The sequence below is a fragment of the Barbatula barbatula genome (genome assembly GCF_947034865.1).
Source record: "Barbatula barbatula genome assembly, chromosome: 10".
NCBI classification, from domain to species: domain Eukaryota; kingdom Metazoa; phylum Chordata; class Actinopteri; order Cypriniformes; family Nemacheilidae; genus Barbatula; species Barbatula barbatula.
Genome location: NC_136773.1, coordinates 8,759,976 through 8,783,983, shown reverse-complemented (window position 1 = coordinate 8,783,983; position 24,008 = coordinate 8,759,976). Strand labels below are relative to the sequence as shown.

General features: G+C 37.9%; 1 protein-coding gene across 1 annotated transcript in view; it reads left to right on the top strand.

Moving 5' to 3' along the window:
- Positions 1–273: 273 nt before the first annotated feature.
- The window catches only part of kiaa1549lb (KIAA1549-like b), a gene marked incomplete at both ends in the record, with an annotated part of 30,165 nt that continues 6,430 nt past the window's right edge, over positions 274–24,008 (top strand). The window contains 15 exons of the mRNA XM_079465346.1: positions 274–718; positions 1,037–1,152; positions 3,805–4,024; positions 4,202–4,335; positions 4,590–4,758; positions 6,194–6,253; positions 6,612–6,763; positions 8,469–8,640; positions 10,538–10,701; positions 11,192–11,227; positions 12,915–13,105; positions 14,051–14,175; positions 14,691–14,815; positions 15,111–15,340; positions 21,252–21,384. Coding sequence (XP_079321472.1) covers positions 274–718; positions 1,037–1,152; positions 3,805–4,024; positions 4,202–4,335; positions 4,590–4,758; positions 6,194–6,253; positions 6,612–6,763; positions 8,469–8,640; positions 10,538–10,701; positions 11,192–11,227; positions 12,915–13,105; positions 14,051–14,175; positions 14,691–14,815; positions 15,111–15,340; positions 21,252–21,384 — 2,472 coding nt within the window. The remainder of the gene's footprint in view (positions 719–1,036; positions 1,153–3,804; positions 4,025–4,201; positions 4,336–4,589; positions 4,759–6,193; positions 6,254–6,611; positions 6,764–8,468; positions 8,641–10,537; positions 10,702–11,191; positions 11,228–12,914; positions 13,106–14,050; positions 14,176–14,690; positions 14,816–15,110; positions 15,341–21,251; positions 21,385–24,008) is intronic.

Genomic DNA, 24,008 nt, shown 5'->3' with positions numbered 1-24,008 from the left:
TGACACTCATTATCACTCGCGTCACCGGCCTTGCGCCATTCCCCCACGGCTCTCGTCCTGCCTTGCTCGTTACACTGTATGTGTAAAGTCAATATGTGTAGGTTTAGGAGTATATTGTATGTTTCATTTTCATCTGTCACCATCTTCATTAACATTATTATTAATGAAGAAGATTGTAATGTAAATAATTATTGCGTCATCTCATCAACACATCGTTCTCTTTCATCTTTTTTTACCATCAGTATTATTGTAAATAAAATCTTTACATACTTCATGATTGTGGTTGCAGAGTCCAAGCTGATGTCATTGTTGGTCACACATAGAGCCGCAGACCCTCAACTTAAAGCCAACAATTCCAGCATATACTCCCCAGAGCAGAGAGACAAAGATGAACAAGAACGACCAGAGGTCCATGTCTCTCAACCTACAGCATTTGCCAGCAATAACTTTACACCAGCCAGCACTCCCTTTACGACAACCACAGAGTTAACCAGCACTACCAGTTCAACCAGTGCCAAACGCAACACCAAAACTTCTAACAGAAATTCAACCTCGCTCTACGAATCTCCAAGGACAAAACACAGAATCCTGTCCACTTCCACCTCACAGAGCACAAAGACCACCCCAGCAAGAAACACTGCAGGACCACCAAGAGCTCCAGTTACTGACGCCACACAGCTCGGATGTAACATCACTGACAGAATGTGGATAAAAACAGGTTTAAATATTAATGCTATCATACAGAAACAACTTATTGTACCTTTAAGTGGCTTTTGCATATTGAAAATCTCTTACAAAAGTTTTTCTAAATTTGATACACTACCACAAAGGCTTTGTATTACAGACACTGTAAAAGATAAAGGAAAAAAGTTGTCGGATGAGTAGCGTGTTTGATCCAACAATGACTTTGTCATTATCAAACTGTCAGAATAGCATAATGATACATCAATAAAGTTATCTGTTGCTTCACTTTGATATTACTTAATTTTTACACTACATGCATTTAAACTCGACTCTTTATTTGTGTCTGTGACAGTGCTGTCCGTACAGTTACGAAGGAGTCGTCTAGACAGTATTCTGAAGCAGAATCTCCCAAGAGGACTAACCAATGCACTGAAGAAGGCCTTGAATGACAGCATGGTTCAAGCTAAGGTCTGCACTTTACTACTTCATGACTTATGCATTATGTATGTATTTTCCTAAGCCTAGACACTTATACAGCAAATATGATGCAATAACATTAGACATTTTTTTATAAGCTTTCTGTCAAACTCAAAGTAAAATTTGAAAATAAAGTGAGCAGAATTATGCCTTGTTACAAACTGACCATAGATAAATAAGACAGATGTGCTACGTATATGATTTATTATTCATATGGACCAAAGCCATTACTAAAGCTGTGTTATCACATACTTTAACTTTTGTCCACAATGTCATAATAAGGCTATAATGGAAGCAAACAAAGGTGCGGAACATTATATCCACATTATCCAGCAATGGAAACAATACTGGATTATCTTGGTTTGGTTCTGACTATTCTTGAATAATAAAGCTTGGTCAACTAATACAATCCAGCTGGTTAAGGAAGTTATGGAGATACAAGCACACACACAATGTGCAACATACAAGACAATCACAAGACAGTCCTGAGCTCTTCTGTCCTGTTAATTTCACGCATTTAAGAGCCCTTTAAAAAGTGGACCCTGAAACATCATCCACTGTTACTTTCCTTCAGTCAAAATACAGTTTTAATTAAATTCAATTTGATTTGATTTACAGTATATAGCACGTTTCACAATGTGCATTGTTTCAAAGCAGCTTTACAGGGGAAAATAATAAAAAATGAAAAACACAAAAGAGGTAAAACGCAGTGCATGGTGTTAATATAACAAGTTAAATAATTTTAGTTATTATCCGATGGTTTATTTAGCATATTTGCATTAAGTGAATGATTGGCTGAAAAGATGTGTCTTTAATCTAGATTTAAATTGGGCGACTGTGTCTGATCCTCGAATAGCGTCGGGAAGGCAATTCCAGAGTTTAGGTGCTACGTATGAGAAAGCTCGACCCCCTTTAGTTATTCTACGTGTTATACAAAGTCCTGAGTTTTGACATCTTAGAGAGCGTGATGGGTTGTAGTGTGATAGAAGCTCTGTTATGTATGTAGAGGCTAAACCCTTTAAGGCTTTATAAGTGATTAAAATAACTTTAAGATACTTAATGGGTAGCCAGTGAAGGGTTGATAACATTGGGGTTATGTGATCGTATTTTCTGGACCTGGTAAGACCTCTGGCAGCTGCATTCTGAACTAACTGTAGTTTGTTTATTGATAATGCAGGACAACCACTAAGTAGCGCATTACAGTAGTCAAGTCTTGAAGTCACAAATGCATGAATAAGCTTCTCTGTGTCAGCAACACATCGAATATTTCGTAGTTTGGCAACATTTCTAAGGTGGAAAAAGTTTTTGTGACATTTGAGATGTGATTTCGAAATGACAGGTTGCTGTCTAATATAACGCCTAGATCTCTTACTGTATTTGTTGGGGTAACAGTACATCCTTCAATTTGCAGGTTAATATTCAAATTTATTTTGTTTACGTGTCTTTGGTCCGATAAGTAATGTTTCTGTTTTATCAGAATTTAAAAGAAGGAAATTACAAGTCATCCAATGTTTTATATCTTCGATGCACTCTGCTTATTTGGATAGCTGGGAGTAATCATCTGGTCTTGATGAGATATATAGCTGGGAGTGGAACAGTGGAAGCTAATTCCATGTTTTCTAATAATGTTTCCAAGGGGCAGCATGTATATGGAGAATAGCAAGGGTCCTAGAACCGATCCCTGAGGTAATCCATAATTTATTTGCGTTAGATTGGATGATTCTCCATTTAAATGCACAAACTGATGTCTGTCCCTCTGTCCCTGTAGTGCCTGTCCCTCAATACAGGTATAATTGTTTAAGCGATCTGGAAGTATGTTATGGTCGACAGTATCGAACACAGCACTGAGTTCAAGCAGGACTGGGAGTGAGATGTTACCTTTATCTGATGCTATAAGCAGGTCGTTTGTAATTTTAACAAGCGCAGTTTCAGTACTATGATGCGGTCTTAAGCCTGACTACAATTCTTCATGTATGTCATTATTTTGTAAGAAAGAGCATAATTGAGTGGACACTACTTTTTCTAGTATTTTTGACAGGTAAGGGAGATTTGAAATCAGTCTATAGTTTCCTAGTTCGTTGGGGTCCAAGTTAGGTTTCTTGATAAGAGGCTTAATGACGGCCATCTTAAAGGGTCCTGGGACATGGCCTAGATTAATTGACGAGTTGATAATGTTATAAATGGGCTCAATTGAAACAGGTAGTAACTCTTTTAATAATTTAGTTGGTATGGGGTCTAATAACCAAGTTGTAGGTTTAGATGTTGCTATAAGTTTAATAAAATCTTCCTATTTTATAGGGGAAAAACACTGTAACCTTTCTTTTGGGGCGATAGTTGATACTAATTCAAAGGACAGACTTGGAGGTTGAGTTTTTACCATTTTGTCTCGTATGTTTTTGATTTTCTCTGTAAAAAATGTCATGAATTCATTGCTACCAAGGTGCGCTGGGATATCCTGGTCAGATGATGTCTGTTTATTTGATAATTAAGCAACTGTGCTAAATAAAAACCATGGATTGTCAAAAAATACAGTTTTAATCTGAACCAGAGAAAAAACTCTGCACTTTTATGACAAAATAACGCTCTTCTGTAAGGAGTTTCCATATTTGCCATTTTTGTGTTTAATATCTCACATGCCTTTAGGTGGAAAGCATTTCCAGTGTGCCCAACGTGACTGTTGGATATTATGTGACCCGTGGAGGTATGGTGTACACCGCCTCTGTGGTGGTGGATGCTCTTACTCTCTATGGTATTGAGAGATTAATGGCAGACATCCGACAGTTTGTGCCTCTGGTCCAGGCTGTTTCCATGCCAGCAGCCCGCTGGAGGCCCAGTCCTGCCATCACACGCATGCTGAAGACAGGTTAGGCATATAGCTAAATATCACTACAGATACATCACTGCAAAAAAAACCCACAACCAACATAAATGCAAATCAGAATAGAACGAATATATTTTCTTGAATATCTGTGCTATACGCAAAAGAAAATGCTAGTTGATGTTTGTAGTAATGCAACCTAATAATCTCCTTTTTGTGTAGTTCTGAGGTTTGTAGGTCCAGAGGATGACCTCAGATCCTGTAGGTTTACTCAGATGATGGAGCAGAGACTGGAGAATGCTTTTGCTGAGGCAGAGGCCATGGTGCTAAACTCTTACAGCTCTCTCACTGTACAGGTGAGAAAGACCATAAGGTTTAACCTTTATTTAAGAAATGGAGAAATGTCCCAGCAGACTTTTATTAAAATCAAGACAATGAAACCGGATTTGTGTTCTCCAGAAGAAAGCAAGAACAACATGAGGATGAGTAAATGATTACGGAATAAACAAAAATTGTATTTCAAGCAATACTTCAATTTTACACGTTTGAGCGGCCCATGAAGTTGAATTTTAGTGCAAGATATCTTTCTTTCATGTTTTTTCCCACACAGATCTTGAGTGCATCTCATTCTTCAGGTTCTCCTGCTGTATCTCTGATCTATGTGGTGCATAATGGAAGCGTCACTCTCAATGGCACTACGGCCAGCGACCTCCTCAGTCGTTTGACAGCAGAGCTGGTGGGCTACTTCCTGTTTTACCCTCCACTGATCACTGCAGAGCGTAAGAGATTTTCAGTTCTACGCATAGGATGACACTATTCATTTTATACATTTAACAAATAGTTGTAATTTTGTTTTTATGGTGTTACTTGACTGTTGCATCCTTTATCTTATTGTTAGATAGAAAACAATCCTTATCCACGTCATATGACCCATGTTTTTCCAGCTATATGTTTTTCTTTTGAAATGATAAAAATATGATATTGACATTTGATGTGATCTATTTGATGCCATAGAAAACCTTCCACGGATAATTCTTATTCATAAAACCTTTAACTGTTTGTCGTGTAGTTTTGCCATTATGTCAACATCGCAACATTCACAGGAGGCAGAAACATGTTCAACAAACATCGGCAAGAGCACAGCATGCACATGAAAACCAATTATCAAGAAAATTAATGAACAGTGGGGAGGTGTCATGCACACCTGTGTGAGTGTCTGTTGAAAACAGCATTCTGCAAACATGTACATTCATGTGAGAATATCACACACCTCTCGCCTTCCCACTTCTGCTGCTTGGATTGTGAGGTTCTTTTTAATGTCAGCACTCACTTCCGTGCACAACACCGGACTCTTTTCAACAGAATTGATTTGTTTTGTCGAATATTTTTGGACATTTTGTGTGTTTCATAGGCAGGGTTGGGAGGGTTACTTTTAAAATGTAATCCGGGACAGATGGAAAGAATGGAATCAGCAACGTAATCCAAGTATCACGATATAAAAGTAATGTAGTCCGATTGCTTTTGGATTACTTTAGGGTCACGTATGTGAATAAAACAGAAAAGCAAAAAGATTTGAGTCTTTTCATTTACACAGAAGTAAAGCAGATTAAGAATTGTTTTACAGTGGCTTAAAGCAGAATATCAAATAGCATAGATTGAAAAAAGTGCTGCATGATTAAAATGAAACAATTATAGTTGATTGTAGACTTTGATCTTGTAATCTTGATTCATAATGTCAATTTACACAATACATTTTATATTATATTATATATATACAGTCATATTTTTTATAGGCTATGTAGATTAAACAAGCTGAGAAGCATTTAAGAATGTTTTTTTATGCAATGGAAAATTGCATATAGAAATTGGAAGAATTTGAGAAATTCCATTGAAACTTCACTAGAAACATTCCGAATTTCATTATGAACTCTGTCAGTGAAGTAAAGTAATTCAACGGCTGTTCAGATTTTACAGACTATTTACAGATTCTGCCTGGAAGACACAATGTCAGCCAAATCCTTTAATCACACTGCCAGTATGCAATTGAGTACAAGTTTCATTTGGGAAATGATGTGGATAGTGAATGTGCAAAGCTAAGCCTCAGGACCATGATCAAAGCAACTGGCTTAAGAAAGAAACTGTCTTATCTCTCTCTCTCTCTCTCTCTCTCTCTCTCTCGAACCTGTCTTGCTTTCTTCATCTCATACTATAAAGCTCTGGAGTACCACAACCTCAACACCTCTCTAGAAACCAGGCCGTTCTGGGTCATCACAGGTAATCATCTTCCGTATCGTCATTAAGTCAAAGAGCTTAATTTAAAAGGGCAAATAGCAATGAAATGAACATGTTTCCTTTCATTGCAGAACACTTCCCAAAACCACAGAGAAACGACGGCCTCTTTGCACATGTTTCAAATGTAGTGTGAACATGTGGTATTAAATGGTCGCTGCCTAGCTAGATACTATGTTTAGTTCATCAAGAGGTTTAAACTTGAATAATGTCAGTACTTCTGGATTGGAGTGGGATCGAATGATTTAAATATACTGTAGGAGTTACAGGATACGTTGTTATTCAGTGCAGAGAATACAGGACAACCTTGCAGTTACTGTCTATCCTCTTCATATCTCTGCAGGTATTCAGGATGTGGAGAACTCATCTCTGGAGGGACAGTACCAGAGCTTCGCCAGTCTGATGGAAGAGCGTTTGGCTGAGCTTCTCATGGTTGCCCATCAGCAAGGCGTTCGCTTCAGAAGAGCAACAACAGTGGGCAGTTACACTGTCCAGGTTTGTGCTCATGGAACTAATTAAAAATTTGTTAAATTATATATTGATTCTTTAACATCGAAAGTTTTACAAACCAGCAATGTTTTCATAGTGCCACCTCAAAGAGTAGTTTGACTGTGGCCTACCTACTTTAATGGGGTCGTGAAATCTCAGTGCACTGTTCCCACTTCCGTGCTTCCAAATAGCTGAATTCTGTGAAGAAAATGTCTTGTGCTAGTTTAGCAAATCTGCCCCTTACAACATCACTTTTGCACACATATATCAGGACCTTCACCATAATCGATCCAGTTTATCCAAGGCCATAGCTTTGTCTGAATGAATTTTGCTTTATTGTACTTCACAATACGTGAAATATGTGCTAAATGTCATGAGTATTTGCATGCACACAATGGGCCTCATTCATGAAACATTCGTAAATATATGAGTTTATTCCAAGTAATTTGCGCGTAAAACAGACCTTCTTGAAAACCTTCCTCCGGATTCACAAATACTTCATAAACGTCAGATTCCGTAGTAAAATGTGTTTATGTTAATTAATTCCAATCAATGGTAAACAGTTAGCATAATTCCCGCCAATTCAATTGAATTTTATTTATATAGCGCTTTTCACAATTCGCATTGTTCCAAAGCAGCTTTACAGGGGAAAATAAGAAAAACACAAAAAAGGTAAAACACAGTACATGAATAGTTTAACTTAACATTATATAAGCCTATGAATAACAGCTACGCAAATTACGTATCTAACGGATTACGTAATCCTCTGAACTTCATTCTTTATTTTGCCTACTTTATATATAATGCATAATATACTAATAGGTTATATGCTTGCCTATAAATTAATAAATTAAACTGTGTCCACCGTTTTTAGCCAGCTTAGGAAATAAAACCTGGTGCTCTTCTTAAACGACAAGCTGGTGGCGTCTGAGAACGCTTTGGGGGCACTTCGCGTTATCCCGGGGATGCGTTGGTTGGTGTGATTTACAATATACGCAACAGTTACCCTACTTGTTACTAGTATCTTATTTTGAAGAAAATTACCTAATTTGAAAATGCAGTAACCTTTAATATTAACTTCTCCATTGTTGTGTATGATGGTTGGTCAATGAAGGGTTTATCCCGCCTCTTCTCCACTGTGGTTGGACTGCTGTGTAAAAAAGGACAGTGACGAGCTCCGCGGTAAAAAAGTTAAAAATGATAAAAGACAGGGCGAAGAAACTCGTGAAATATCATTATGATACATAGTTCATCAAAATGCAGTTTCATTAGTTTGTCTAAAATATTACAGAACCTTACGTGCGGGTTTAACGCACTATTTACACCTGGTATGGAGCAGGTTTACATTTCTTTTGTACCAACTTTTGAAAATTACGAAAATTATTGCGAATCCGAAAATGTACATCAAAACGGCTTTACAAACGATTTACACAAAAATCATTCTGCTCGTGTTTCATGGATGAGGTCCAATGGCAATATTTTGCATATACCTCGGACTGGTCTACCAAATTACGCATTTCAGCATGCAAATTCAGTTTGTGAGTATGTATGAATTATCTGATTTGGATCATTGGGCATTAAAACAACACTCATGCAAATTAAAATGTTTCCTCTAGTACTGTAAGTTGCATTGATGGAAAAGATTGAACAGGGTTTACAAATGAAAAATGTGTGTACAGAAGGTGATCATGCTGTGTTTCGTTGAATTCAGATGGTGAGTATCAGGCGCTTGCATGGTCCAAAAAACCCAGCCGAGATGATCTACTACGTCCAGCAAAATGGGACCCCACTGCTTGGCACAGACACGGCCAAGCTCCTTAATACGCTGGACTCGCAGACCATGGCGCTCACACTGGGCTATTTTGTCCAACTGCAAGCTGAAGGTTAAACTACTTTCTCCCTGAGCTTTATGTATTCCTAGCATCAGCAGAATTACAGTTACTACTGTAATTTCAAATCAAATCACTCAAGCTTTATTTACAGAAATTTCATTCCATAAGTGAATGCTTTATAATCTCCTTTCTGTTGACTGTTGCTCTTTTTCAGACCTAATAAACTGCCTCCATAAATAGCCTAGATTCTTACCAAAAATATAACATGAATACAAGAAGGAAAATTATATTGTAATTGATTTCATTTAATACTAAGACGTATCTGTTAAAATTGGTTTAATTGATTGTTAAAAACAACTGTGCAAACGCAAATGTTATATTGAGGCAAACAAAAACTCAACTACAATCAAGAACTACAAATAGACTACAATCCTGATCTCTTATAGAAGTAACACCAACAGGAGGGGTAAAACAAGCAGAAGACAATCTCACATCTCCAGCCGCAGGCATACACAGACAGACACACACACCGAACGACACACATTACACTCTGGAAAAACTGCACATTCATAAATATACACAAGATTTCAAACATTACACATTAGCACACGTTTACAGTCAGCATAGCAAATTAATCTCACTCAACAGCACAGATACAGTATTTTGAGATAAAGAAAACATTTCACTGAACGTTATAATCTTAAAAAAAAATTCTGAATGCTATGGATTCAACTCAAGGAAGCTCTATGAACATACTTATAATGGAGGTACAAAGGGCAACACAATAAACATTACACAGTAGCTCACACTTTTTCTTAAAAAAACATAACATGCGTTTGTTTATGTCGCATCTAAATGATGCCACAGCAGAAGAGGCGGCGCAACTGTGACGATATTTTATAATCCCGCTCACCTTGAAGCGATACACTACACTGCAGTGGAAAAGCAAACTAAGCCGAAGTGAAGTGAGCTGTACAGAGCCGAATCGTGTACCATATTTTTTTGAGGTGGATCTATTGACAGGAATGCAATGTAATATACAGAACTATGAATGCTTCAGAGGTGTATAAAGACCTTACATAATGAAAAGGTCTTAATGAAAAAAAGTGACATATCATCATGTTTTCACTTCTTTGCCGAAGGAGATAAAGTATTTACGAAACGCGCTCTGTAGAGAAGTTTGTCTGTTTAGCGCTACTGTAGAAACAACATGGCGAATTGCATGCAAGGGGACCCACTGTGTCGGTAGATAGAAAGAGCTCATTCTAAAGGCTTGTCCACACGGGGACAATTATCACGCGTTTATCGTCGACGTTAAACGCCTCGTGACTAGACAAATGGCGCCCATGTGAGAGTGAACTCCGACGGCAGGCGTTTTAAAACCTGACCGACCGATGAGAGCCACTTTGTTCACGTGCCTGGAGCTGCTGAAGTTCCAGTAAAACGCTACTTGGCACTCAAGAACAAAACTGTCTTACCGAGCAAACATTGACAAAGAAGAAGCAAGATGTATTCTTCGGTGTGACAAGCGAGTGCCAGAAGCATAAAGTTGTGCAGCACCACCTTTTGTTTATCATTAAGCGCTGTTCAGGTCATGGAGGGAATTTGCACGTTAATTCTGCTCATCGCCAGTGAATCATTTGGGTATGAAAAACGCTGCCGATAAGCGTGTGCGATTATCGTTCCGGTGTGTACAAGTCTTTAGGTAATAAAACATAACACTTCATTATGTAAGGTCTTTATACACCTCTGAAGCATTCATAGTTCTGTATATTACATTGCATTCCTGTCAATAGATCCACCCAAAAACAATTAGAACAAAGATACACGTTGCTGAACCATGTTCTTGTTTTAATGTTTAAATATAGGAAATACTACTCTTAAATATTCTGTCCTAATACTTCAACTTGTTCTTAAATATGTGACTGACTTGTTTCCAATTGTGCAGCCGTGGTGAAGAATCCTCCCAACAATCTGTGGATCATTGCTGCGGTGCTGGCGCCCATCGGTGTGGTGACCCTCATTATCATCATCATTACTACCGTACTGTGTCATAAAAACAAGAACGAACTCAAGAGCGATCCAATCGGTAGCTTCAACCCTCGAGTCAAGGTACGGAGGCGAATAGATCAGTGTTTCTCAATTCCGGTCCTCATGCCCCTCCATCCCAGAATGTTCTAGATCTTTGCCTTCATAAAACAATTCACAAGCTCTCTCGTAAAACTGGGATGTCACTTGCAAATCAGTCTGACAAGCCAGTTTTGCGAAGGGTCTGATGAGTTAAATCAGCTCTTTTAGACATGGAGACATCGAAAACATCCTAGGAGGGGTAGCAAGGACTGAACATGAGAAACACTGGACTAGATGAACCTCTCGCTCGGTCATTACTCATAAAGCATGGCTTTGCTCTTCATTCGTCTCATTATAATTCATTACAGTGTTTAATCGACTCAGCATATTGTACAGTGGCTTCATCGACGGTTCTCCTCAAACTCTCACATGCTTTTGTTTGCTTCGCCTCTGGGAATTCATCCCTGAGAGAACATTTGAGAGAGATCCGGAAATGATTGATGACTGTTCATGCTTTTTTTCTCTCATTTAGACTGCTTACTGGAGAGACGTGGGTTTTTACCCTCAGGTAGTTATTCACATAATCTCACCTGCTGCTCTGGGCTCCTGATGTTCTCTCTCTGTTTAGGATGTTGTATGGTGTAGACGAGTCCCAGGCACAAATACTGGTGATCTTTCTACACTATTCAAAGTATATTTAACGCAAAAATAAAAACTTTGTCATCCTTTGCTCATCGTTTTGTTGTTCTTAACTTATCATAAGTCGATGATTCTACTAAGAGAGAGTAAGCTGGTCTCTTAGTATACAATGATAGTGGATGGAGATGGTCACTGTAGAGCTTAAATGCGGTTTACATTGCATTATTCTATAGGCTACATTTGTTTTCTGTTCTGTGAATAAGAGGGGAGATGTGTTGGAAAACATTACTGCACTGTATAACCTGCACTGTAATGCAATCTAATTCATTCATAATTCAGTAATATCTATACATACAAAATCTTGTACGGTTTTTAATGGAACATGGTTCATTCATGTTTAGCATTTTAATTGGTTTACACAAATACAGTCATTTCCAACATGACTGCATTTGAATCAGCGGGGGGGTTTGCAGTTTTCATAATGTTTCCATCAAAGCTCTACTGTGTAACACAAAATTGCAATTATCACAGAAATAATCTTCTTTGAAGGGACAAGTAAATCGCTTGAGCATTCGTAGTACTTTTCGTAGCACCCTCTTGTTCCTTTAAACCCATTAACTTCTATTGTACGGACAGGAAGCCAATGCAAGTCAATGGGTATCGGTGTTGTTTTGGTTACCAATATTCTTTAAAAAAACACTTTTGTGTTCTGCGGAAGAAAGAAAGTCATACAAGTTTAAATGAAGTTTAGTCCAAGTCTCAGAATGGAGGTTTATATTTTGATATTTTGTTCCCTTTCTTTTGCAACAACATAAGTGTGTAAATGATCATAGAAGTTTTATTTTTGAGGTTTCGCATGCACACACAGTTTGTACTTATATACTTAAAAATTTTTACTAAATGTGTTGCTAAAAAGTTAGAGCAATATCTTACCAGATTATGACCCATATGTGTGTGCATGCACGTGTGTGTGTGTGTGTACATGTGTGTCTATATTTGGGGTCGATCATTGTGCGCTTCTATGGCCAAACGTGCAGAGTATGTTAGGAATAAGGTCATACATTCTCAGAGGCTTTTGCTGAAAGTAGGCTAGCAGGACCATGAAAAGGACAGAAAACTATTTGGAATAAAAGTGCATTTAATGATCCAGTGCAACCTTCTCTCTAAATAAATGCAGACCACATATCTCTTGTAAAGATATGTCAAATGATGTCTTATCACATATAACGATCGACCTGCTTCGTGAACTTTATGGCCTAGTTTAGGTCAGACAAATTATTTCACTATTATAGCAAAATGATCCCCCCATTCAGGACCACTTTTAGCAATTAACGTGCAATTACATTTTTTATTGTACTTGTAGATTTTTTAATATACAGTACACACCAGCCGCCGTCTGGCACTGGTTATGGTAAAATCTATATTTAGTGGAAAAAGATAAAAATCGTGTAAATGCAAATGACATGCCTTTGAAATTCTTATTTATATTCAGTGCATCTTTGTGAGTTTTCGTGATGAGGAACCATCAGTTCGTCTGAATCAATGCATCTTATATTTTATGGAAACCAAATCTTTTTGCTTTTAATGAAATGTTGTATTATTTGCCCATTGCTTAGCCTGTTCAGGGTTTTGACTATGCCAAGCAACACCTGGGTCAGCAGGGTGGGGATGAGGAGAAACTCCAGGTTACCCAGGAGACCGTGATTCTGCCTCACCCCATCCGAGATGCCCCTCTATCCTTAGATAAGGTCATACGTCAGGATGGGTCTGCATCCAAGAAGAGCTTAACCATTGAGATACGGAAAAGGTATGAGTGATGAAAACCCATTTAACACAGTTTGATGCATGTCCTCAATAGTCATCTGCCCAAATTTGTAGTGGTTTGGCTGCATGCCACAAAACTATACCTTAATGTAATATACTCGAGAGAGGATTGAGATCATTGAAATACTGTAACAGCGACATTTATCGTTTTTACTGTTATCAATGCCAAAGATTTAAAACCATGTTAATAATGTCTCACAAATCTTTTCAAATTATCATTCAGATGAGGACTGCCTATTTGGGATCAGAATCCAAAATGAAATTGTTAATTTCCATCAGAAGTAACATGTTGATAATCCAGATAAAGTGACTTATTATAGCAAAGAGAGTGTTTGTGTAGCTGAATGATGCTATGGTGCATGGTGTTGGCAATGCCTAGGTCATGGGCACACTTCTTAGAAAACACTGAAGTTGATCAAATGTATAAGTTGCTTTGGAGAAGAAGTTTGCGAATTTATAGATAATGTACAGTAAATGAAGAAGGCTTAAATAGAGATATAAAGCGATACCTATGTGTTGTAAACGAATAAACTTTTACTCATATCACCCATCAACCATAGTCACTTAGTTTACTATACTTTACACTTTTAACACTGAGTTTAATTGTAAAAACTGAATAGATTGAATATCACAGCTATGCGATAGATGATGCAGATCTACTGGTAATTCCCTACCACGTAAAATTAAAACACGAACATTGTATGAGTGCTCTGTAGTGTTTGCCAAACATTGTGCAGTTTTATTTAGACAATATCATCAAATGTGTCAGCTATGTCACAAAACATTTCCTGCAAACAGGTGTGGGCTGCTTCTGAGCATGATATGACGCAGCATTTGTGTGTGTGTGAGATGAGAGACCAGGCAAAGAAAATGACATAACCACATGCACTGACTCACCACTGCCCCTTGTTGCTATGGTTACTTGCAGTAGGTTGAGTGAGGATGGCTCTGTCATCAGCAGCGAATCAGTGAAGGAGATTTCGGGCAAGAGCTCGATCGTGCAAAAAGCCACAGCACAGCAGAAACTCACAGAGGAGAGCAGAAAGAGTAATGGTGAGAGACGCCTTTTCACACTTGCGCCGTCACGACACAAACAAACCACAAATGCCATGATGTTGTTCGGAAGGAGAATGCTCCGATGCATTCCAGCGAGACATGATAAGTTAAATGCGTGAGTTTGGCTGCAGTTTTGCGTTGCAAATGAATACATTTCATGATCTTTTGCAGTCAACTTGTAAAGTCACCTATCCCAATATCTATCCAAATGCTGTTGAAATGAATGGCTCGTGGACTTGCATAGTAAAAAAAGCAGCTAATAAGAGTCAATATTGTTTCAACAATGCTCTGATAATCTGCTCAGATCTTAGAGAGTTCTTTTCTCTATAAATAAGAAATGGGAGCTGAAAGCACAAATTCATCCTCTGCGCAAGTGATATAAATTCCAGCCCTGCAGCCGTCACATGATAATGATGTGAAATTGTCTAAACTGCGCTAGAAACCGAATCAGCCTTTGGAGTTTTGTTACTGATGTAGAATTAAAAATGATGTTTGGTTGATGTCTGTGGCAGATCATTATGATAGTTCATCTGGATCACTTCAGCTCATTTCCATTAAACCAATGACAGCTCCACGCAACTACTCACACCCCGCGTCCTCCGACCGCAGTCAGGACTCTGCCATATTCAATGGAGAGGTGAGAAGCCTCTCTTACATTGCATATGTATCTCCAGGATAGAGTTGAGAAGTGCCAGCCCTATTCAACATGATTACTTTATGTCAAAAGTGTGTTTCTTGTGCTCCATTTAATCAACAAAACCAAGCAAGTTTCTGATAATGCTCTTGCTTAATTTAACCAAATTTGGGCTTCAGAGAGACTTGGCACAGTTTTACTTTTAGCATATCAGTTTACCTTTGGGAAATCAGTGTCACGTCGTTTTAATGTTTTTTTTGCAGTAAGTGATTGGCCAGTGTCTTTCTTGTGTTCGCAGGTGAATTTGGCTCTGAAACAGAAGTCAGACATTGAACACTACAGGAACAAGCTGAGGCTGAAGGCGAAAAAGAAGGGTTACTACGACTTCCCGTCTGCTGAAGGGAGAAACAGCTCTAAAGACCTGAGCCAGAGACACAAGCATAACCGTGACAGATCTCCACATCCTCACGGCAGACCTGCAGAGCAGGAGGACGACAGGGGATCCACATATGTGAAACAGCATAGGAGGTAAGAGAGGTCACTTGCGACTGTTTCTATGTGTGTCAAACTACCGTACAGGGGCCATTGAATGTTATAATGTTATTGCATCGTGTGACAAAAGGTTATCTTTGTCCAATATCCATGCTCCTTACAAACCTATGGTGTTACCATGGTATAGTGATAGAATCAAATAATACCATGTTACTTTGTCAATATGTCAATAGTTTGACCACTTTTAACTACACTATAAAAATACAACCCCATGTTAGTATTTATATTTAAATTGTCTGTGGAGATAAATGTATTCTCTTTATTTAATAATAGATGGGGGTCTTCACAGTAATTTATATTAACATTTATAAAAAGTGTTATTTTTGTCTTAGTCCTTTCATCATGCTCTTTGACGCTCTCCCCGTCCCATACCACCAGCTGTAATCCTCTCTGGGTATCTTTTTCCTGTGTTGTACTTTGTTTGTTACTAATTGACAATATAATTTTCCTGTGGTTATTATACTCTGTCATGTAACTCTGTTTACTGTTCATTATTGAACCATTATATGCATCTGCAGTCATGCCATCCCTGGACTAAAGTCCATTTAACTGTGAAATTGTAAAATGTCTGTTTAATATCTGTTAATCGATTGTCTATTAAATGTCCACTTAACTGTTTAACTCATTGTAAAATTATCTGTTTCGATATTGTGAATTGATTGTCTATGTACAGCGTCCTTAAGCCTGGGAAAGGCGTTAAATAAATTAAACATATTATTATTACTAACAACAAAAAAAATTATTCAACTTCCAAATGTTCTTCCAACACAGGAAATAAAACTAACTGGACAAAGATGTATGTTTTCATTTAAGTACATTTGTTATTTTATCTATACAGAGTATGTCGAAAACTTGAAAAATAGTAAGTTGGATGAACTTCATGTCCTTGGTTGAGTGAACTTTAAAATCTACTTGTATTAAGTTACTCAATTTAGGTTTGTTTAGCAGATTTCTTCATAATGAATTTAAAATACATGAATCAGTAAACTGAACTGCCTGTATTTGGTCCTAAACTAAGGGTGTGTTCAAATATGCAATGTTTAGTTCGATAAGGTTGATTTACATTTACATTTAGTTATTTAGTCAAGTCAAGTCAGCTTTATTTATATAGCGCTTTTTACAATTTTCATTGTTACAAAGCAGCTGTACAAGAAAACATTGACTATAAGTAAAACATAAAAGGTTATGGAAGTCAAAACACAGGTCAAATATCAGACACACAATAAATTCCTATATGCAGTGTTAAATAAATAAGACTATCAAATTCTAGCAGCCCCCCCGGCCAGGCAAACAGTGCAAAACAGTATGCAAACGGTGGCGAGGAACCCAAAACTCCATTGGAGGAGAAAAAAACCTCAGAGGGAGACCAGGCCTAACCAGGGGATTCCAGTTCCCCTCTGGCAAAAACTGCTGCCTTTGCACAAGGTCGACAGTGCTTGCACAACAAGACAAAATAAAAAACAAAGTTAGATTTAAAATTATCATTAATAATCTTATAGCGACTGAAGTTTTGTAGAGTCGCCACGTCCTTCGTCCAGCATTTGTCAGGTCTGGGAATGGATTGCGCCCTGCCCGCTCCTGTAACCTTGGACTGCATCCTGCCTGCTCTAGTAACCTTGGAACAATGAGATAAGACTGGCTGAGAGTAGAGTACTGTTCTGCACTCTTTGATGCAACAAATGCATCAGTTGTTATTGGAAGTGTCCCTGGTTCCGGTTGATCTAACTAGTGCAGCCTAGATCTTTGAAATATATATATTATGATAGTGTAGTGTATGCAAGATTAAAAAGATGCGTCTTTAGTCTAGATTTAAACTGACAGAGTGTGTCTGCCTCCCGGACAGTGCAGGGAAGACTGTTCCAAAGTTTAGGCGCTAGATAGGAAAAGGATCTGCCGCCTGCACTCGATTTTGAAATTCTAGGTATTACCAACTGACCTGACACCTGAGAGCGTAGTGCACGTGATGGACTATAATACCATGCAAGGCTTTATAGGTAATAAGCAAGATTTGAGGGCGAGTAAATGACAGAATAAAAAATACTTGGGGCGAACTATCCCTTTAATTGACCTGAATGTCCTGTCTTTTGAAATGTGACTTTCTTTAAAAAAATTATTTCCAAATTCATAGACAATTTGTGTGATCATTGTATAACAACGGAGTGCGTATATCATTCTAAAATCCCCATTTTGATTAAACTTTAAATGCCGGGGATAACTGACATGACTCAAAATCTATCTTCATTGATGTGTCTTGTTCTTGCAGCAGACACCCCGGCAACCTCTTGATTTTAGAAGGCAGTCCTTTGCAAAAGTTGAAAGTGCCACACAATGTTATCTGATCAAAGGGGTTTAGCTGCAGTAGACTTTTATTTTATCTGAAACTGCTCCAGCAGGGATGTCAAAAGTTCCGGTATGAAGTCAATACAAAAATAACAAGAATGTAATAGTTTCAGTATCAGTGAATTTGCCGATAAGATATTTTATTAAAATTATTTGACTGATTGCTGTTGGATACAAGTTTGCACATTAATAACTTTAATAGCGTTATGGTTATATTTTTGTTTCGTTTTTATTTTTATTAATATTTTTTCAGTTGTTTTGGTTATTAGCTGTTGCTCATTACTGTATTACTGACTGTTTGCATCAGGGGTCTCAAACTGCAGTCCTGAAGGGCTACTGATATGCATAGTTTAGATTCAGTGCTGTTTTAATACACTGGGATGTAATTTCTGAATTCCTTTATTAGCTTGTTGAGATGTGTTGAACCCAATCACCGCATCCTAACCAAACGCAATGCGATGAGATTCCTGCGATAATCAATTTGTTTGTCCATATCGAACGCGAAAAAGGTGCGGGGCGCGACAATCAATCTCAAAAAACAGCCCATCAGAACAGTTTTTGTCTGTCCACGCAACCTCTCGCGCTGCAGCTGAAGATTGCACATGCAGAGAGATGTGTCCTGTTCTCATGTCTTCAGTGATGCGTCGCCGGACGCTATACAATAATTGCAGTATCTTAATGTATGTAATCAAATGTATATAGACTTTTATCATTCATGTTTGGCAATTAATATTCACGAGGTGGAGAATTTACATCGAATGAGATTGTTTTGTGGGCGGAGTTGACAGTGGACAAAACCTCTGATTAACATGGAAAAGATACCTTTTATCGCGTATCTCAGCGTCGCATTTGGTTAGGACACAGTGTTACTCTGAAGGACAGTTGCCCTTCAGGAGCTGGAGTATGACACCTGTGATTTTGGGTACATGAATATACATCAGGCACTGAAGTAATGTTTCGGTAAATGTAAATTTTAGGGGTATAACGATACGCATATTCGTACCGAACCATCACAAGATGTCACGGGAAAATTCCAAATGAAGTCATCATTCCTATGCCCTACTCCATTTGAAGGGCAGGGCCGTATTATCCAATGGGCAAGATGGGCACTGGCCATGGGGCGCTTGGGGCCCAAGAAAGGGGGAAAATCTCACATAACAATGTTTTCGCTATATTCATTCTGCCGTGTGCCTCTCTGGCCCGCACGCACCCGAGTGAATACAAAACAGCGTTTCCAACAACCTGTCACTATAATCGACTGTTTGAATGTACAAACATGAACACGTTTCGTCTGTAAATATGCACATGATTACATAGACAGAGGCTGTGTGAAAGAATATAGCCAAAATCACTGCTTTTTATGGTGATTTGTTAGATGTTTTGTCAGAAGTGACAATAGAAACTGAAAATATGTCATTGAAAACGGCTTTATTGTTGTAAATATAATCTATAGGCTAAATTAGAATACCCTTGCGGTTGTCTTTAAAATAAAAAAAAATATGATTTTGTACATGTATTTGGTAGTGTTTCTTCTCCAATAATGAATTTTGATATAATGTCGATCAGGTCCATGCCTAACTTTACAAATTTTTAGCCTTCGTTATTAGAAAATCCAGCTTTTACATACATTGCAAAATGTTTACTTACTCAGACTGTGTCTACCTGTAATATTCGTTAATGCCATTTAACACATTACACCCTTACATGAGAACAAGTCACGCGTATGTGTAACACAAATAAAGTTTAACAAATGGACCTATTACAATCATTGACAAAGTCTGCCCTTTATTCTAAGAATTATTATAAAAATGAAGATATATCTTAAGAACATCCTATAATCTTAATAAAGTTTGTATATTTTATTTTAAGAACAGTTTTGTTAATCTGGTTGAGTTTGTGTGTGAATTATGGAAGAATCTTATAGTACTGAATTAATAGGTAGAGTTGAGGCAGCGTGTGCTTGCAAATGCCAGCGAGTTACAGTGTAATGCAGGGAAATGTCTTGATATTGTTGTTGCTGGTCCAGAAAAGCATTGTTGTGGTGTAAATCCTGTATGATGGAGAATGTGTACAGGTTACGATCATTATATGTAATTTGGCAATGTAATCCTGTATAAAATAGAAGATAGTTTCCAGTAGCATGTAGCACCCTGTAGGCTATTTCAAACTTTACTGTGTGCCCATACGTTTGGGGGGGTCTACAAGACATTTGTGCCCAGGGGCCCATGAATTCTTTTTCCGGGCCTGGGCAGGGCCCTTGGAGTTTCGACTTTGGAGTGAACAGGGTATTTACGTGCCATTATGTAGATGTTTGGAATCCACTTGGCAAAGGAAGAGACTTCATTTCCTCATTACAGGGCTGCCAAGCCTCTCACATTTACCATGAGACTCACGCAATACACTGTTTTCTCACGCCACACATCTATTTTCTCACGCAGGATCGCACCCACCATTTCTTCTGTGGTATGTAATAAAAATTGTGATAGAAATGCCTAAAAGCCTATCTTAAGTTTTTGGTGCTGCAAACTTTTTTCCTCAGCAATCTAGCAGTGGACTTCAGTGTTAAAATAAGGTGGCCATTGGCCAATCAAATGTAAGAAGGCGTAAGTTACTGTTACGGTGTGGTGACCAAACAAATACAAGAAGACAATTAAGGTTCAAGTGCAACCTGTGCAACGCACACCCTTAGACGCTATACATTCATATAGTAAAAAGGTTTAACAATAGAAATGTTAAGTAGTAGTATCAACTGATGCAAACAACAAAACACAGTTTTAAATAGAAAATACTGTATGTAATTTACTTGTTTCATGTAATGTACACATTCGTCATGTACATTCATGCGTCATTATTTCTGGTTTTATTTCAGATGGCAACCGTTACATTTCAAGGGAAGAATAAAATTACAATGATTACGTCTTAGAAAGGAAATTATTGTTTGTATAGAAAAGGTCACTGCCCAAACTGATGGTATACAATTAGAAGCATACGATTCTCTAAAATATTATTCAAGTGCTCATGGAAAAGATTAAAGTAGTCAAACCTGTTCCGTAGAAGAGGATGTCCCAATACTTTTGTCCATATTACATCATGACTGACCTGTATAGGTCTTTGTGTCATTTTGTTGGTATTTTTGGTGTGAAAGTGCTAACCTTCGCTGATCTGCTGACTGACCAGCTCATTGCTGAAACACGTGACTCTGCATGATGAAATCAGATGACCGGCTCATTGCCTACACAGCGACTTGTTTTTTCATGCCTAATAAATGATTTTCTAACATCACACAGATGAGTAGTATTCCTGCTCTTCAGTATATAACTTCTGTAACTCTATAGATAAGAGCATAAAAATGTATAACTGAAATAACTGAATCTATCTCTAAATGCACTAGATCTATGTTTTCCTATAAAATAACTCAATGAAAACGCATTATTTCGCTGAAAATTGTTTTAATAGTTCTTAACGGTTTTATAATTTTTTTATTGCAATGTATCTGCTGATTTTTCTTTCCATGTATAAAATGTGTTTATGATCATCATGGTTTCAGAGTCTCACAGACGAAGCAGCCCTCACATCGCAGCAGACAGTCTCTAAACAGTCCCAGTCCTGGAGGAACAGAGATGGATCTTCTGGTCATGAGAGAAAGACCCAGAAAGGGGATTCGCAACACTGGTTATGATGTAAGTGTATTGCCCCACATTTATTAACATCAACAGAAATATTTCCAAAGGGTACTTCATGCATTAAATACCTTTAAGAAAGTGTACACGCACGCGAGCGTGAGAGAAATAGCACACCCACGCATCAACCAGCCAGAGTGAGAAAGAGCATACCCGTCAATGCCGCTTCACTTGGCTGACGGAAGTTTAGCTGTGTTTGTTTACTCACTGCATTTCGGTGATGAATGTTATATAAACGGTGGATCTAACGCTGGATTTGGAGATCATTTGAAACTGATAGATGGCACAGTCCTAGCGCTAAAAGATGGCGGACATGAACCACATGCAGTAAGTCAAACTAAGTCATATGTTTGGTTTGCAGTCAGCGCGTAAGTGCATAATGTAAACAACACAAACTTATAATGAATCAACAGTAATGCAGGGATAATGCGATAATGTATTGTGTGATCATGCTGTAGTTCCCCCCTCCCATTAGGGTCTTTAGACACTCATCTTTTTCCCGAAATAATTGTACAGCTGTATCTGTCTTTTATAAATTTGATCAAACTAAATACTCTTCGAAGAAACGTGGTTTGCAATACTACTGTGTAGGTAGTCAAGATTAATATGATATTGGCAGAAACTGTGTGTTACCTCATCATTAAATGTGTAACACTGATTGTGTGAGGCATGAATTTAGTTTTGACAATAAAGCTCACAGGAATTTATGTGATATACAGTTATGTTATTTTAATTTAGCATCTAAAACACGGAACCTATAGTACAGTGGGGCAGAAAAGTATTTAGTCAGCCACCAATTGTGCAAGTTCTCCCACTTAAAGATTAGAGAGGCCTGTAGTTTTCATCATAGGTACACTTGCACAATTGGTGGCTGACTTGACCATAGCCACGGGGACCATTTCTTTGGGTGAGCTACTCTTTTAATTAACAAATTAATTTACATAATTAAAAGTTATTTTAGAAAGCTGTCTTAGACATTAGGGGCAAAAAGGAAAAAGATGTATAGCCTTTTCAGGATTTAAATATTCTGTGTATTTTCAACTGTCTAGAATTTTGCAACCACAATGTGCATGATGGACTACAGTCTGACAGCAGCATAACTTAAACACTGATTATTTATACTGCAAGTAATAAGCAAAATTCTAAAATGTAAACAAAACCAATGCACTGACATAAAAATTGGCTTATATTACCATATTCCTTTACTCTGGTAAGTAGGCTACTAGCTTTTGATAGCTTTTTGTATAAAAAGCTAAAGATTATTCAATAACCCTGTTGGGCACCCAGACAGAAATATTTTATTGCAATGATATATTCTTGGCATCATATTCTAAATCAGATGGAAGAATGCATGGGAAATGAGACGTTTTAAAAGCCAGATTGCAGTCATTACAATTATATATGTACATAATTATATTTTAATAACTTGTATACAAGAAGAAATACAGGGGTCTAAAACTGATCCCTGTGGCACTCCATACTGGATTAAAATGACCTGTAATTCACAAATTCTTCCAGATCAAGCTGTGCCTGTCAGGGATTGGATGGAGAACCCAAGCGCAGGCAGCGGTGAAGGGGTTAAACAAGACTTTAATAACAAAAACACCCACTTTTCTTTTCTCTCTTTCTGGATGAATGCCATTGGTCTCAGTATGTTGGTAATTCCTGGGGGCATCAATTTGTCATCCTTATGGTATTAATTGCTTCTACAAGCCCTTTCAGATCCTGGCTGTGATGCCTTATGCACCTGCATCACAACAAATCTGAAGTCAGCAATTTTTTCTAGCAAAACAAAGCAAATGAATGCACTGAAAATATTTTTTTAATACAAGCTGCATGAGTTTGAAGGTTTGTCTCTATAGAAACAGAAGCGCACTCTGGTTTGGATTACAGATGTACACTAAAGGATTCTACCAAGCATGTAAGCTTGAAAAACATGAAATTGCCAGGACAGAATTAGTGGCACATACTGTGTACATTTTGATCATAGATCTTATTAAGTGAAATGTATTGAAATGCGTTTACTGAATGCACTTCTCAGCAATTCTAAACACGCTGACTCTCTCTTATTTGAAATAACGCTTACCTGTTTACGGTTACAGTAAAAACATATTTGCCCTCTTGCATTTAGTATAAACAATATTGTATTTGTTTTTGTCTTCACACTACGAGTTATGCTAAGGTCTGTTCCTTTGTTATCCTGTGCTTAGTGTTGGCTCAGAGAGAGTGGAACTGAAGCCATTTGTCAGTGATTATGGTGTAAACACATTGCCATTGGCTAGATTACTGCAGATTCTCATTCTTGACTGTCTGTGTTGTAAAGGGGGTGATTTATATGATGGGCTGCACCAGAGCTCTTGTGAGTGCCTCACCTCTCATGCCACTAAAGAATACAAGAGATAAGGAAAGATGTGAACGCAAATTCTGAGTTTAAAGATTTTTGACACAATGTCAGTACTAGACAGTATAGACAAAAATGAAGTGATGGGCTGGAGTGAAACAAGAGAGATAAAAGAAGTAACATCGGGTTGGTGCAGTCTGTAATTTCTCTCTCTCTCTCTCTCTCTCTCTCTCTCTCTCTCTCTCTCTCTCTCTCTCTTTCTCTCTTCTCTCGCTGCAGACCA